This window comes from Takifugu flavidus, chromosome 5, assembly GCF_003711565.1.
Source record: "Takifugu flavidus isolate HTHZ2018 chromosome 5, ASM371156v2, whole genome shotgun sequence".
Lineage (NCBI taxonomy): Eukaryota > Metazoa > Chordata > Actinopteri > Tetraodontiformes > Tetraodontidae > Takifugu > Takifugu flavidus.
Window position 1 is genome coordinate 4,357,411 of NC_079524.1, and position 17,338 is coordinate 4,374,748.

Below are 17,338 nucleotides of genomic sequence, written 5' to 3' on the forward strand. Positions count from 1 at the left end.
TGTATGTAAGAAAACGTTTGACTCTCCACCACTCTAGAAATCGAAGATGGCGCGGAGCCTTTTTGTCTGTCAGTAGCTGCCCAGGACATATGCTAGAATGTACCAGCTGCTTTTTAGGTAGTTTAATAGCACATTAGCAACCAAAATAAAGGTCAGGATACAGGGACATATTGCTCGTTATGCCTGACCCCTCCCCAGTCAGGAATCCTGGGGCCCCTTCTTTTCATCACCTCCCTTTTCCCCTTTGGTAAAACGTTCCATAACGTATCCACTTCCCCTACTTTGTGGATGACACCCAGCTCTACAGCTATAGCAAAACTCCAGTCTCCCACCCTCCCCTCTCACCTGTTCATCTGAAATAAGATCCCAGTTAATCTCTCACTTCCTAAAACTAAATAGCAACAAGGCTGAAGTTCTCCTCACTGGCACCAAATCTACACTCTCCAAGGTCGACAGTTTCTCCGTCACCACTGACAGTGCCAGAGTTTTCCCTGCCCCCCCCCCCCCCCCAGGCGAAGAGCCTTGGTGTCATCATCAATAGCCCACTGTCATTCCAGTAATATTACCCGGACCACCTACTTCAACCGATGTTGCATCAACTGACTCTGCCCTCCCTCACTCCCCACACCATCTCCATCATTATCCACAGCTTTGCCACCTCCCGTATGGACTATTGCAACCCTCTCCCCCTCTCCCAAAAGTCCGATCTCTGAGTGGTCCAAAACTCTGTCGCTTGTATAATCACCAAGGCCCCCTCCTATCATCACATCACCGATCTTCTCCCCATCTTCTCCCCGTTCTGCAACTCTCTGCCAGCAGCCATCTGAAACAAAGACTCCCTCTTCATCTTCAAATCCATCTTCAAATCCAGATGTTACCAAAACATCAGGTTTTGTCTGAATCTACAACCCATCAGCCCATTATCACGATCACCAGGTGCCAACCTCTGCCCCTCATCAATGCTCCCTATTTAACCCTAGTCAGATTGCTTTTATTTATCACATCAGCTCTGACTACTGAGCAGCGACCAAAACAGACCCCTGACACCACTTAGAAGAAACAGAATCCATGTTGATGCCACCGAGAATTCAGGTGGCCGCACTTAAACTGCTGAGAAACCCCTCAGTGGGTGTTCGGTGCTGCTCCGTGCGCACTGTGGTGCAGCAGAGCCCCTCAGAGACGATGCCAGCTCATCTTCTGCTGCCCCGCTTCCCTCCCGGTCCCCTTTCACACCATGATATACATGGGTAATATTTAACTGACCGTGGCAGAACTTAAACGCGCCTCCTGCTCGACGCGGGGTGCCCGTGAGAAGAGAAGAGGGAGGGGGCGCCCATGGATGTATGTGTGCGTATGTGCAGACGTATGTATGAGAGGTTTTGAGAAAGGAGGAGGGGGAGTACATATCAGATTCACACAGTGATTCGACGTTAAAAGACACCCACTCATTTACTCCAACACCGAAGCCCGAACAGCTGGACCGCGATGCGCCCCCGTTCCGCCGACCGCCGACCGGCGAGAATCCGGATTCGCGCTCATTAACCGCCTTTTTCTTTATACTTTTAGGGGAGAAACTCCTGTTTTTCTGAAGTGGTTTCGCCGTCGTGACTCCCGCACGCCGTTTCTGTGGATTACCGCGAAGGTGGCAGATGCTCGTAGACGGAGTGCGTCAGGCGAGCGCGCACATCCAACAAGTGGATGCGGAGAAAGACGAACGCGGGCAGACAAAAAACCCCACACAGCTGGAGGACTGACCGATCCTCGAAGACAGATGAGCTCCGCTGTTCTGCTCACATGGGCCCGGTTGCTGATGACACGCACATTGTGTCAGTCTTCTGGTGACTTTTTGCATTAGTCGGGATTCGCTGTTTGTAACACAAGGTAAGAAATTCTCTCATTTCCCCCCGCGCCCCAACGTGTCTGCCGCTGGCCAGGAGCAACATTTTGGCGATAACGCTGCGGAATCCGCCGTCTTCACACTCCTTCAATGCATGGACTGGCTGCTCCGTTCCCTCGGTGATCTCGGGGGGGAAGTTACGGTGCTCCCAATAGACTATTCTGTATGACGAGGGCGCCGGGGGCTACCAAAGGTCGCAGTCATGCCGATGCACCCAGTAACCTCCACGCTGATGTACCGGGGCATGTGCACCATCCCGGACATCCTCTCCTACAGCGCCCCGGTCAACCTGCCCGAAGATGAGGTTGAAGGTGAGACGGCATCTGTATACGTGTGTACATGCGTGCGAGTGCGCGTGTGTGAATGAGTGAGACAGGAACGAGAGATCGGCTCGTTCAGAGACGCGCGGTCAGCACCATGGACAGCGTCCACGACACAAACCTGGTGCTCATGGGGGAAAAAAAGAACCATTTCATCCATTCATTATTGGATTTTTAGAAGGCCTGATTGCAGTGGTTTCAGGCTGCAGCGGATTTTTGTTCAGTGCAATATGCCCCCCCCCCCCCCACCCCCGCCGGAATATATGTTGTTTGTTAAGACCAGCGCTGACGCATCAGAGGCAGATCTTCACTGCTTCACTGACACATATTCACTGACACACTTCACTGACCACACACACACACAAACACACACACACCACAAGACAAGTGTCCAGCCACAAAATTGGTGTAATTAAAGTTTTAAGAGGGAAACCCCCCCACGGGACTAAAATCTACATCATTATGGAGCCCTTTGAGACATAACAACTGTTTTGAGGTGCAGTTCCCTCTTTAAGGCGATCAAGCCTGAGGCCGTTGTGATGTGCATCAGACAAATCTGCAGGTGATCATGCAGCGGCCCTACGGGACGGTCGTCAGGTCCCAGAATGTGCGTGGCGGCGGGTTGTGTGCACGGACGCTGCGCAGGGGCTGATGCGCTCCCCGAGTGACTGGATGCTTCATGCTGCAGACGAACTGCTTCCTGCCAAAGGGGATTTTACAGCTACGCATGCAACCGCGGATAAGGATGAAGAAGCAATTCCATGAATGGTTTTGACATCCATTACACCTAAAGCAAGCTAACTATGAATCCCCTTTGACTCATGGCGCGCGCGCGTGTGTGTGTGTGTGTGTGTGTGTGCTCTCAGTAAGCTACAAACACCGTGAGCATAATGACAGCACAGATTATCCCTGATTTTGAGTTTTGTTTTACGTTTCCATTCTGATTTAGATCGACGGCCTCCTGAATAGACACTGTGTGCACCCCCCCCCCCCCCCCCCCCCACACACACACTCATTTATGGCCCCTTTTGTTGGGATGAACAGGCAGCGCTCCATTTTGACTTTAATTAGTCAAATCCGCTGGCGCTTCAGTGCTGCAGTCACCACCTCACCGTTCGAAGGGAACGGCTCTTTATAGCTCAACTTGCAGCGACAGTTTGACTGGAGAGGGGATCAGAGGCTTTGTGAGGGAGCAACAGAGGTAATGCTCAGTTAACGGCAGAGACGGAGACGTTTTCGGCTGTAGTTTGGCATCGGAGCGCCCCACATATCCTGAAGGGACACGTGTAAAATGTAGGATTTCGGCAGCATCTACCTGTTCTTTCATGAAGCTGCTGGTTCAAATCCTGGTTTAGATCAGGTGTCCTCAGAAATCATTGCCTGGCGTAACTTTTGCATGCATTTTTCATGCGCTGTGTCTTTGCGCAACCTTTTATGCACCATTAACTGAATAAAAACAGGAGAGTTCAGCCTGTGTGACCGTATTTAACCACTGAGGAGAAAAGCCAATATTTGGAAGGAAGAAGCAAAGTCAAATTTGAACGAACTCAAAGGGGGAGCCGATAGTTTGAAGTCTAACATGAAGGGAAACTTCTGGAGTTGAGCGGAGAGATGCGTCTCATCACTGTCCGCGTCTCTGGAGGGACAGACATGAATTGGCTGGACGTCTGAGGTGTCACATACATCAGCGATGGCCATCGGGGACAGGCTGGTCTGTCGCTAAAAAGAAATTGCACATTAGTGAGTATGTGTATGTGGACACATGTCCAGGCAGCAGGAGCCTCAACCCCTCTTGACATGTGGAGCTGAACACCCGTATTCAATTACTGGCTGGGACGCCTTGGGGACCGCAGGGACGGCAACGCACTTTGTGGTCGAGAAGGCCATCAAAGCTATAATTGGAACAAAACCATTCCTGCGATGCGCAATAAGGATTTTTTTTAACTCCGTGTGTGAGGCAGAAGAAGAAAGTGGGGATGGTAAGTAGTTTGATATACAGTGATATGGGTCTAAACTGAACCGGACTCCATATTCTCCATTTTCCCTCCTACATAAGAGGGATGAGGAAAATGATCATCTGGGAACTCTGTAGTTTAGACTTCCTCCTCCTCCACCACACACACACACACACACACACACACACACACACACACACACACACACACACACACACACACACCACACACACACACACACACACACAGGCACACACACACACACACACACACACAGGCACGTGCAAACATACACCCTTGTGTCTCCATCTCAGCGAGGACTTTCATAGTCTTACTGCATTCCCCAGCCCCTGACCCTAACCATGACCCTGACCCTAACACTCCATCCTTGGCCCCGACCTTAACGTCATCACATGCACCCTCTGCCACAAGCACTTCAAAGGGGTAACCCGACACTCCATGCACACCCGCCTCAAGCAACATCTTTATAACATAGCAGGAGGTGGACTTGGCACCCCCCTGGTCAAACACTTTCAGATACACCCCACCAGCCACCTCATCATCTCAGGCCCAGAAAATAATGACCATTGGACATGTGGGCTGAAGAAATAGCTAAAAAACTTTAGATAAAAAAAAGGGCACAGTCACGCCGAGATTGTATAACTAATGTTACCCCCCCCCCCCCCCCCCCTTTTTAACTTCATTTTTATTAACATATGGATGGGGGGGCGGGAGGTAACTTGCATGGCTTGACTTGATTGATTTTAGAGCACTTCCTATTAGCACTTATTATAGTAACCGCAAAGTCATCCCTAACCCTAACACCCTATCCCTGACCCTGACCCTGACCCTGACCTAAACCCCATTCTAACCCAAACCCAAGTTAACCCCGTGTTAACAGTCTTTCAAACCTCTGAGGACCAACAAACATGACAAAAAATGCTAACTTCCCTAAAATCTCCTTACTTTGATAGTAAAATCCATAGCGAGGACATGAGCACACACACACACACACACACACACACACACACACACACACACACTGCAGGTGGGATTAAGTGTCCGCCCCTCTCTGTGCTGCCTAACAACAGTTGTAAATAGTCCCTGGCCGGAGCTTTAAACATTTGGAATGGATCCAAGAGTGATGCTAACAGGGTTTAGCATAAACAAAAGATGCAAAGGATGAAAGAAAAGCAGCATGTTTCCACCTTCCCGAGACGCCTGACCACGTGCCATTCGGTCCAAATGGTGTCCGCTTTCATTATTTCGCCACTTGTGTTACTTTCACGGTCCCAGTGATGGAAAGCCGTGCGAGCGCTCCATTGTCTGCTGCAGTCAGTGTCTGGGCCCACTGAGACTCTAAAGGTTGATTTATTCCACCTTCGACTTAATAGAGAAAACGGTTTTCATTAGGAGGAAAGTTGTCCCAAAAACCTTGAAATGGGTAAAAATTAATAATGGCAGAAAATCTTTCTATCCATCCTCCAAAGAGAAATAAAGCACCCCGAGGACACAAATGCCTTAATTATTGAGCCAATAATGATGACTATCATTTTGGAAGGTCCAAAGTAATAACAACAACTAAATGTCATGAGTCATCCTAATTTCTATTTTTGATTTCTGAGGAATAAAAGCAGATTGGGGAATTTTCTCGAGTTGAATTCCAGCCATATTTGGTACAAGAACCCAGAACATTAAAAATTCTTTGTGTTTGTGTTGGGGTTCACTTACAGAAACATGATCCTGGACCAAACACGCAACGGAGCCCCAGCTGGAACAGATCTAACTTGATCACAGTGGTTTTGGTTATAAAACATCCTCGCAGAATTGTCCCTTCGGTTGTTGCTCACATGGCAGAAGCTACGCGAGCGAGAGGGATCTACTGAGCCTCTGAAACACAGATTGGGCGAACACCAACTCTGACTTTTCAGGCAGGAAGTTGAGATGCAGGGAACAGGAAATGATCCGTTTAAGGGAACCAAATGGTTTCAAAAGCGTTTATTCGTGTCCCTTCAGACATAAAAAAAAGGATTTGTCTTATCAGTGACGCTGACAGTCCATGTTTATATGATCCAAAACTCTTGAATATTATATTAATTTGCCATTAACATTTAAAGACACATGCTCAGTTAGCATGTTGGTGGATATTGTAACTACCTTATCACTACTTTCTGAACTCGGTGCTGCTCCGTGCGCACTGTGGTGCAGCAGAGCCACAAGAACTCCGTGCTTTGCATGTTGTATTTAATGCTTTAATGAATCAAAGCATAGAGTCCGGCTGCCCCTGGACACACTCCCTCTTCCACACGTCCACACATCCTCCCATTGGGTCCATCAAATTAAGAGTCCTCCCAAACCAATTATCTTGGAGCGGCAGTGGGATATAAAATCCCGCCACAATGGGGCCGAAACCAATGCTGACCAACGGTGTCGCGTCCGCAATAGATGGCAGTCCGCCGTTCCCTCGGTCAGGTTCTGCACAATTTCTCCGTCTAGTTCTGAAAATACAAGTAGGCGAAGCAAGTAGGTGAAGTCGGAGGAAATGAAACATGAGCGCTGATTTTAAACCGCAGCGCTTTCACAGTTTGACTTATACGAAGGATGACAGGATGGATCCCAGAAATACCTGCCTGAAAGTTCCACACGTCGACACGTCTTTGGTGCTTTTGGAGACATCTCCCGCGGTGCAGTCTCTGGAACTTTACCCATCACTGACTGACAGCTCCCCACAAACTAAATAAACCCCTGCTCCTAATGGCATAAACTGCCTGTGAGGAGATCTTGATGTTTTCATTTGACTTCTACTGTAGCTGCGGCAGGAAAAAAACACAACAAACATTGACTCACTCTCTCGCCCCGAGGTGGAGGGTTGCCTTCAATTCCTTTGGAAATACTTCACTTGAATACAAATGAACACGGATATTTAAGGATGCTGGCATCTGCTTTGAGAGGCAGAAATTATGCACATAGCATACCGCTGCTGCGGATCCGTGGGAGTTCGTGGAGGTGTACTTTCAGGGGCGGGGGGTTAAAACGGTTTGCGTAGCAGCGCTGAAGAGCTCGTCCAACGGCGGCGATAAGACTGAGAGGATGGCTGGGTTGTGGGGAGGTCTGAAATGATCCGAGTGTGATTGCCAGATGCAAACTGAGCGATTTGACACTTCTAATGCTCCTATTAGCCTCCGTAACTCATCTTGGAACCGCGCACGCAGGGCAATCAGACAATCACCTTTAGCTACTTAGCTTAGCTCAGCTACTTTCCATCAACTCTGGTCATTTCACTTTCATGTGCGTCTGCTCCCAACAAGGATAATAATCAGGGAAAGAGTTGATTTCACAGTCATAGTCTCAAGTTATGGTCCTGTTCACAAGTTCACACGTTAGTAAAAGCAAGTAAGAACAAGGCAAAATAAAACTGAATTTTTAATGTGAAAAACGGCGGTGCAGGAAAATAGCCTGTTCAGAAAGTCTGAGTCGGCTCCGATAAGCACGAGCAGGATTGTGCTGTGCTAAATGGATCCAGCACAGGCGTAGTCAACTCGAGGACAATAAATCTAACTTTCCCATCACTCCCCAAGCCCTCCACCGTCACCGCTCCACCTGGGTGATGGAGGGCCGTTTCATCTCCTGCCCGTGTTTGACGAGCAGGTCGGGGAAAAGCTCTGCTTGACATGAATGGATGTAACAGATGTGCTCGCCTTGGAGGGCGAAGTGACCTGTAGCGCTTCAGCTGTGCAGATTTTCCTGCCAAGTTGCTTTTGGAAAAATAAGTTTGGGGTCTTTGGGTGTGATTTGACTAACATTTCGTGTAAACCTCATGAATATCGCTCTGAAATTGTCCTATAAATCTGAAGCTAATTCTGGAAGCTTAGCATTAGCAGAATATGACCTACTTTTAAATTTGCTTATTCACCTCATTGAAGCCTTTGTTGTCACTCATTTAATCAATGTCATCTAATTTTCTGTTAAAACATTTAAAAATATGATTTTTATAGGCTTCCCACTAGTTATCGGTTTTACAACAAGGCTTATCTTTATTTTTAAAAGCATGCCGCATTGTAGAAAAAACCCACTTTGATGAAATGGTGGATATATTTCAGTGGGAGGCAACTACTTTGGCTTCAGGCACCGCTGAGCAACACCGACAGAAACGAGCCTTGACTCGTGGGCTAAATCTAGTTCTAATTACACATCCAGGCGTTTCCAGCTGTTGGCAGTAGTTTCATATTTTACACAAGAGTGCATTTTACCCGAGTCTGAAACTAGAATCTGCTACATTTGCATGTCGATAAAGATATTTATTATTTTAGTCTGAAGGAGGCTGCAGGGAGAACATCAGGATTTAGATCTGAGATTGAATGGTCTGTTTGATGCCAGTAGTGTCCAGTTGATGGGATTTGACCTTCCAGGTGTTTCCTGCAGCCCAAGTCACAGGACCAAAAAAATCCCAAAATCTGAGTCGGATCATCCGTGAAGCTTCGCGGCTGAATTTCACCTTCGCCCAAGCAGCTTCTCACGGGTTTGCTAACGGCAGCCGCTCTGCTCGATATCTCCTTTAGAGATGAAAACCTCCACTTTTGAGAAGACTTAAAGCAGATTTTTTTTTTTCCACCCTGAAAACCCCCACCAGGCACTCAAAATCCCGCTGCCTTTGTCTGGCTTCAGTCATGCAAGGTCAAGTGGGGTTTAAGACAGGTCTGGAATTTTCTCCTCATCTGCTCTAAAGTACTTTGACCTTTACAACTCTTCTACTTCTGCAACTGTTTTTCTCCCTGCGGTTGTGTCAGTGTTGCTTGCCAAGGATAAAACACCCTGACTGTCCAACTCGGACATCCAGAGACCCCCACCCTTCCCATTTTAAAGACAGATGACTTACATCCTGCTGTACGCCCCCTTTGGAATACTCCAGAGCCTTATTAGAAGCCTGTTATGGAAATATTCAAATCTTCCCGGTGCCCATGTCAGCCCGTATCCAGTTAAAGATGGATTAAGGTTGCTATGGGTGTTTAAAAATAGTATCTTGATGACCACACATCCAAAGTCAAGCTGTGTTTCTCTCACCGTGATAAGGTCTTACATAAAGAGTAGGCGTGCTGCAATTACCGGCCCTGCACAGCCATCAGCGGGAGCGGGGCTGGAGCTAAGACGGTCCCCGGCTCTGAGGAGGGGCCCCCGGATTTAGATCCACCGATGCCTCATCGCTGCAGAGACACAGACGTTACATTTCCCCCTCTCAACACGCAGCGCAGGCAATTAAAAGTTTTCACTGGAAGCTAATTTTACCCTGAAATGGGGAGCGCAGCTCCGCTCCAGGCATGCCTTGAAATCCGAGAAGATATATCCCATGATGCATTTTTTTTAATATACTGCAAAGAGGCGAAAAAGTATTGGAGATGGGTTTTTTATTCCTTCTAAATGGGGGTTGAACTGTGTGTAAAGATGATTGCGGAGCATTGTGTTGACTGTAGGCTGTAGAAAACAGGAGAGAGAGCATCACCGCCCGTGTTTCTCTTTCTTCCTTTTTCCATTTGGCTTCAAAATCCCGCTCCTTTGCCAAGTGATCCCTCACTTTGTGCCGTGTTGCACATCACGCATGTATTTCGGTGAAGTGGCCTGTTGACGAGGAGCTGAATGCGATGGGAGCCTCGCTGCGGATGCTCGACTCTGGCGGCTCACAATCTTAAACTCGGGCTTTTCATCCTCTACAGCGCCGCGCCTCCGGGGACCGCACGGCCAACGCCGCTTTGAACGCCAACAAGCACCTTTTCCACATCAAAGTAAATATCACACGCCTTCAACAAAGATATTCACGCCTCCCTTGTGGAGTTGTGGTCTCGCAGGCCCCGTGGAAGAAGCTGCACCAGCATTTTCTCTCTCTCTCTCTCTTTAATAAGAGGACATTTATCAAGTAATGAAGTAATGGAGGCTGAGAGAGCAGCAGCTGGGGTACAGAGGATCCAGAATCCGTTACAAACCTGCAGCAATAAGAGGAAATAATATTGAAAGGTGACAAAGATCGGTGTGAGGATATTTATAGATTATAGATATTTATACATTTACACATGATGGACAGAAGAGCTTTACCAGCATTTCACCAGCAGCTGTACTGGGAACCTGCTTTCAAAGAAGATGGGCAGAGAGGTTGCATGTTGGATTAAATGTCCTCAGGAAAGATGACATTTAATCAGCAGGACCGACAGCATCTCCACTGGAGTCAAAGATCTTTGAGAAGACAAGATTTTAGGTGGAGATCATATATAGCCCTGACCTGTTTTGGAATATTCTAAAAGCACAGTGATGTCCATATTTCCGTAAAGCCAGTAGGTGCATGCAGCCTTCATAAATCCATAAATACACCCCCCCATTACCTTGTGCACGAGGCATTTATTGAGATTTTGAAGACGTGTGATGATTTTCACCATATTGTCACTGTTGTCAGCATCAGCTCAATAAATAATGCTTGCAAAGACGACATTATCTGCGCTTTTACCTTGTTCTTCGGTGCCAAACACAAGGGGATGTTGGGATTACTTGACTGTGATATTGTTTTTTCCCCCCTTTCCTTCAAAAGTAAACAGATGCAGCCGGAGCTCAGGTGGAACCAGAGGTGCTGTTATCCCACAAACAATAGCATCAACGTCCAGGGACGGTGGGAAGGCACAGCTGCTGCCTCCCTCCAGAAGCTATTTTGTAAAGAAGAATGCGAAATGCATTGTAGTCAATGTGAATAGGGCTTAATAAATTGCACGCCTGCATGTAATCCGCTGTAATACACCTTACCAGGTAGCTCCAACCCTGCGCTGTAGCTCTCCTGCCACATTAGAGGGAAACGTTGACATTTCACAAGCTGTTTTGCTGCCACAACTGTCCTGATAATGGCCACCACCACAGACATTTGTCACCGTTTGACGACACTTTTGCTTTGTCTGCAAATTGTAGGTGGTGTGTTATTTGTTATTGGCCATTCTTTATTTAGTTTTGGCAGTTCAGCCAGACAACTCTGGAGTAAACCAAGAACTTTACTGCACAAAATTAGCAGGGCATCAATTTGTCTCTGTCTCATGGTGTTCGTTTCCTGTTAATAGTCTGCCGAGACATTACATCCCTCACATGTCAGACCTCCTCCACAAGGATTGAAGGAACAGACCCACAGAAGGAGGCCGAGGAGGTGGTGGGATTGAGCTCCGAATGGCAGCAGCAGAGCGGCACAGAGCAGCAGAATAGCCAGGGCAGCAGAAGGTGGAGCAGCATGGGCAGCACAGAGTACACTGAGCAGCATGGAGTGGTCAGGAGTGACCATGTGGAAGGTTTGGGGGGGGATTAAATACCTGCCCTGATCAGAAGGGAGGGTCATGTGGCGGATCAGTCGTTTTGAGTTGTATGAACCTGCTCTGCTTCACATTATTAAAGAAGTTCACAAGGCAACAGATTTAAATTCCCATTTGATATTTGCCCACTTGCCTGATCTGCCTTCCGAGTGGTTGGTCTTCTGCCGAAAAATCAAAAAATATACTTAGTATAATCTCCCATGTCTCCCAACCAACAGTGATACTCGAGCGTGGTTATAGATGCCACTACGAATAAATGGAAGGATGTAGTCTCAAACGTGATCGGTCCGAGTAATGAAGCAACATGAACTGGGCTCTCTGGTTCTACCCATCCAAACTGGAACTGTGGTGGATTTAAGACAAAACCAGCTGTTCAAACACACCACATTGATCAAGTGAAGCCCTACAGAAGAGATCAAGTGAATGGACCCAGGTGCGCTCCACTGTCACCTTGTTGAAACCACCTGCAGATAAAGCCGGACCATCCGGCATTTTTATCCCCGCTTGTATTTTTGTCAGTGATGCAGCTTTTCTGTTTGTGCCTCCCAAAAACACATTCATCATTCCCCTTAAAAACACGTCAACTGTCAGATGGGACTCGTGTGATTTAGTCCAGAACAATAAAAAGCTTCTCCAAACCTCAAGACTGATACGGCCTATTCACAAGAGTTTAAAAAAGTAAAATATGAGCTTTAAAAACAATCAGATTTAAGCAAGAAACATGCTGATCTGGCACGATAAACTGATGTAGAACCAAACTTAAATCAGCAGCATTTAGCAGCTTGAGAATGTAACTGCAACTATTGGAAAATTGACATTTTAAAGACTTTGGCAGTGCAAAAATGATTCGATTTAACATATGCTCACAAAAATCTTGCTAAAGAGGTGCAACATAGATGGAATACTGAATGGAGCCAATCTTCCTACTTGATTTCTTTTTTTTTTCCTCCTGAGCCTCCGACCCCAATACTCATGTGAGTCATGCACTGATACGGCATAACAAATGCTCTCTCAGTGCGTGGATGATTTCCCCATTTCATATCCTGTGCTATTGTACAACTATAATGTGTGTGTGTGTGTGCCCCCCCAGAGATCCGCGAGGCCTTCAAAGTGTTCGACCGTGATGGGAACGGGTTCATCTCGAAGCAGGAGCTGGGGATGGCCATGCGCTCCCTGGGCTACATGCCAAATGAGGTGGAGCTGGAGGTTATTATCCAGAGATTAGACATGGACGGTGAGGCCGACACAGCTTGGATTTTATGATGGGCTACAGCGCACAATGGCAGTAATGTTCCTCTCTCCCGCAGGAGACGGACAGGTGGACTTTGAGGAGTTTGTCACTCTTTTGGGGCCGAAGCTGACCGCAGCTGGGGTGCCTGACAAGTTCAACGGCACCGACTTCGACTCCGTTTTTTGGAAGGTGCAAAGTGGAGAGTGCAGATTGTGTTATCATTCGATGTTTTAGTCAGTTTATATGTTTCCATGAAGGTAAACATCTGACAAGTGACAAGTAGGAGTAATTAGAAGTATTCCAATCAAGTCTGAACCGTTTACATGCACTTCAGAAATGCAGTCAACCAAAAACCCAGATTCACATGTTTTGGTCCATATATCTGATTTCTTTTGGCGTACGTGACACTCACAAGGTTGCAAGCAGTCGCTGCTCAAGCTTACGACATTACAACCATGTTCTAAAGAACTAAATGAATCAGAGTAATAAGTATACATGCACAAAGACTTCGAAAAATCATTCTAAAACATCACATTATGCCGTTTACTTGATCACTTAAATAATCCGATAACTAGGAATAATGATCAGATTTTTATTGGCAATGTGAAACTTTATTAAGACAGAGCTTAATAAGATGGACGCTAGGGGGGTTTCCAAGACAGCAGGTAATATGTAATAAAGTAGCGTTCAGAATAAGAAAGTGGAGTATAGCCGGATTATCGGTGTGCTCTGCGTGTGAAATGAAAGAATCCCATCATACCTGCCCCGGAGAGCCGAGAAACCGGAGGGGCGAAGGCTGTGGAGCCTTACGTAATATCACGTGTGAAAAGAACCGTCAAGCATATGCGTTTGGATTGATCACAGAGCCTTCAGGCGAGCCGACCAGCTTGACTCTGGCAGAGCGGAGAAGAAGCAGCTGAAAGTGAAGTTTTCAAACTCTATAACTTAATTACTTTCTTTACCTCCTGGGATTTTCTTTTCCGCTTTTGATTTATAGTCAATAAAAGGGAAAATCCTTATTTGTACAAAGACTCTTTTATTTAGTATTATTTATCTATTCACTGTATAACATTCATGATGTGAAAAGGCAGAACTTCAGACACGTAGAACAATGTGCTGATGTCCTTGTGCTGCACATGTACGTGTCTTTGCATGTATGCTAATACGCAGCTGTGTGTGTCTCCAGTGTGATATGCAGAAGTTAACTGTGGAAGAGTTAAAGCGGCTCCTGTACGACACGTTCTGCGATCACCTCTCCATGAAAGACATCGAGAACATTATAATGACCGAGGAGAACCACATAGAAAACCCTGAGGACTGCCAGCTGGACATAGACAGTAAGGACGCCTTTTCATACATGTGTTTAATAATGCAGCCTTCTACCAACGAGCCTGCTTATATGACTATACTGGGCATAGTCTGGTAATTGTGCTACTCAGATGGTTTCAGTCCATTTATCACATTTCGGGTTTGGTGTTTATACCTTTGGCGGTTCGAACATTTGGCCCTGAGGTGTCACTTTTTAAATCCCAACTCCAAACTTTTGCATTTGAAAGCCTTCTTTGTGTTGTTCTGCGACATCATTGCAGGGAACACGTGATTAGCAGCCGTGAAATCGCCACTCAGGCGTGCAGGAATTGGTTTGTTCAAAAACTCCAATCAGAATTTCAATCTCGGCGCCAGGTGTGAAAACAAACCCTCCTAATTATAACGCGCTCACGCCAGTGTGAGATTCCCTGATGAGCTCCCTCATTTGGAAGCGGATGGGATCCATCTCCCGGCGGCCACGGCCTCATCGAACAAACCTGCGGGTAAAGTTCTTCTCCTCCCTCTCCCGCAGGTTCCAGCCCGACGCAGCAAGTCAAACAAACGTGCGTGCGCAAAAGCCTGATTTGCGCTTTCGCCATCGCCTTCATCATCAGCGTCATGCTGATCGCAGCCAATCAGGTGCTGCGGAGCGGCATGAAGTAGACGAGGCCCCCTCGACCGCGATCCCGAGGCTGGTTTAAGAGCAATGGCCCACGAGTGAAAATAATAATAAAAGATTTGAAAAGACAATCGCACTGCTGTCAAACAGACACACGGGACTGCGGGATAACAGGTCACCGAGGACACAACACGTGCAGGGAAGGCAGCATCCTGATGGCGCTGTGACTGAAATACATATCATTATTCGTCATCTGACATTTAGTTTCCATTAGACGAGTATTTGTTGCATTCAGTCTGGTGGCAGCTATAGAGAGAAAGTGTAGTGACAGTCCAGTCTTGTGTTGTTCAGTGTATCACGCAGTTTAGTGCAAACGAAAAGAGAGAAACCTGTGAAATACTGTGGGAGCGACGGCGAGGAATCGAGCCTGGAGGCTGGCGAAGTGTGCGACGTCGAGGCGGGGGTGCGGAGACGCATCCGGAAACACGAAAAGCGTTCGCAGGGTGGCGCTCAGATTGTTGGAGAGTTCGTCAGCCAGGGCAGGATGATGCAGGGTGGAGTACGTCGGGGGAGCGGGGGTCACCGGCCGGAGGTGCTGCACACACTTGATTCTCTGCCTCCACCAGGGGTTTCACAGCCCTCAGACGATGACGACCAACACCATCTATGCATGATGTGCATGGATTTAAACAGCCGTCTTGACCCATTCGTGGACGTTTTTATCGGTGTTTTATTCATTACTGTGTAAAAACAAGAGCTGTTTTCAATGACTTACTGACAACTGTGATCAATAGTGTGTGGTGGGGGGGTGGGGGGTGGTGTGGGGGGGAGTAGGGGGGTGTTATCGGCAATCACAACAGAAGTGAGGCATAAAAACTGCATGATAAGGGCTGCTTTAGTACACGCTCGTAATCATGTGTGGGGAGATTGCTGAAGTGTGGACCCTTCAGACCTCCAGTTGTGTCCTAGCCCGTCACAAATCAGCAGGAATTATCCTCCGAACAAAAACGATCTTTATCTCCATCTGGACGCGCTGCTGAGGAAGCTTAGTTAACTTTGAACCTACTAACTTGTGATTGAATACATGAAAAACCCAGAGCACTTTCAGGCGTAACAATAGGCAATACAAAGAAGACACCGAGTAATAAAAGTTGGAATTAAAGTCAACCCGTTCCGTTAGGGGGTTCATACAGATTAGGGTGGGCAAATCCAGTCCTCGAGCACTGGATTCAGGCCAGTTTTTGTGTCTTACCAGAGGACACTTCCACCAAAGGAAATGGGACCTCAGGTGAAAGTGGTACCTACCTGTAGGACACAAACCCTGGCTTTATTCCGGCCATCGAGGACTGGATCTGCCCACCCCTGGTTAGAGGAAATGAGGTTCTCGATGGGGGGGCTGGAAAAGGGGTATCTGCTGCAATAAAACATTCCTAGCTGTGAGACACCGCGGGGAATGGACAGGGTGCAATTGATGGTGTCCTGCATGCAGCTGGGTGTCGTCTGACATTGTGTGTCGGACATACTGTATGAAGCAACCAAAGCTTTGGAGGGACGGCAGCACAGAGTCCCGCAATCATCCACAAATCCATGAAGTTTAAAAAAAAAAACAAGTACAGTGCCAAGATTTGCTTTGAACAGCGGAGACCAGCCTGTGATGCAGTTCGAATTTGATCTTTCGGTTCGTTATGTGCTTTGTTATCGCACAGAGAACAGACGACGCGGACGGTTCGATGCATCCAGACAAGGTTCCCAAAAGTGGCACTCGGCAGAGGAAACGCCCTCTGAGATGACAGATAAATAAATAAATAGGTTCTGCGTTTCCATTTTGCACTTTAAGATGTGCTGCATCGGACAGCAACTCACCGCCATGATTGTGCGTCCATCTCCAGAGAGTTTATCGCCTTTCACCGTAGACGTGTCTGTTTTTGTGGCAGGAGCGTGACCGACCGGGCGATTTACCGCTATTACTTTTCTATCACTGCTGGGGGAACGTCCTCAAAGAAAGGAATTTGATTTGTTGCCTTATTCTTTCCTTAGTCCTATTATTTGAGACATACACACACACACACAAAAAAAATACAGTCCTGGGTGTTTGTAGTTTCAAAACCTGCAATTTTCTTTTGTTGTTACAGATGGAATGAGGAAATCTACACACATGTTGATAGTCTGCTGAATGTGCTATTTCCATTGTAATGTACACTTTGATACTTGTCTTTGTATCTGAAAAAAATGTTTACGTGATCTGCTCATTGCCTCCACCCAATGTTCAGTGTATGTGGAACGGTATTTCACACTAATAAAAGGATTTAACCTGTTCAGGAAACACAGGGATTGTCGTTGAGTCGTCACTCGGAGAGCCGGGGAGGCCTCAGAACGATCTCTTTCACCGCGATGATTAATGTCCTGACATTTGAGATTGGAAACGCGCTGGGAGGGATGTGCTTTCCTGAGCTCTCCATTTTGGCGCCGCTGTTTGGCTTCAGTGGACGCGGCGAGCCCCATCTGTTCCATCTATCCGCACAGAATCGCCACCGATGGTCAGACGATTCCATCAAGTCGGAGAGATGCGGTCAGAGATGGCAGCGGTCAGTCCTCCGATGCGCCCAGATAGTCTTTCACAAGGTTTATAATCAGTTAATGCCCGTTGCCGGCAGATGAGCCAGCGAACCGTCGCAGTGAC

The 17,338-nt window shown here is 47.3% G+C and overlaps 1 protein-coding gene and 2 long non-coding RNA genes across 5 annotated transcripts; 1 reads left to right on the plus strand and 2 right to left on the minus strand.

The window, feature by feature from the left end:
- The first annotated feature begins 1,232 nt into the window (after window positions 1–1,232).
- On the plus strand, window positions 1,233–16,985 carry LOC130526176 (calcium-binding protein 7). Of its 2 annotated transcripts, XM_057033621.1 has the most exons (6): window positions 1,233–2,208; window positions 9,881–9,949; window positions 12,591–12,734; window positions 12,808–12,920; window positions 13,918–14,068; window positions 14,572–16,985. In XM_057033621.1, the coding sequence occupies exons 1-6, from the start codon at window positions 2,100–2,102 to the stop codon at window positions 14,700–14,702; spliced, it is 717 nt and encodes a 238-aa protein (XP_056889601.1). In that variant the 5' UTR covers window positions 1,233–2,099; the 3' UTR covers window positions 14,703–16,985. The 2 variants fall into 2 exon arrangements, with proteins under 2 accessions (XP_056889601.1, XP_056889602.1); XM_057033622.1 differs by lacking the exon at window positions 9,881–9,949 and having other exon boundaries at window positions 1,266–2,208.
- LOC130526178 (uncharacterized) lies at window positions 3,687–6,096 on the minus strand. The gene is made up of 2 exons (XR_008950671.1): window positions 5,904–6,096; window positions 3,687–3,936 (listed from the first exon to the last, which is right to left on the minus strand). It is a non-coding gene; the product is annotated as an uncharacterized LOC130526178 (long non-coding RNA).
- On the minus strand, window positions 6,213–7,278 carry LOC130526177 (uncharacterized). Of its 2 annotated transcripts, XR_008950670.1 has the most exons (4): window positions 7,148–7,278; window positions 6,799–6,982; window positions 6,390–6,670; window positions 6,213–6,348 (listed from the first exon to the last, which is right to left on the minus strand). It is a non-coding gene; the product is annotated as an uncharacterized LOC130526177 (long non-coding RNA). The 2 variants fall into 2 exon arrangements; XR_008950669.1 differs by having other exon boundaries at window positions 6,799–7,161.
- Window positions 16,986–17,338: the final 353 nt, after the last annotated feature.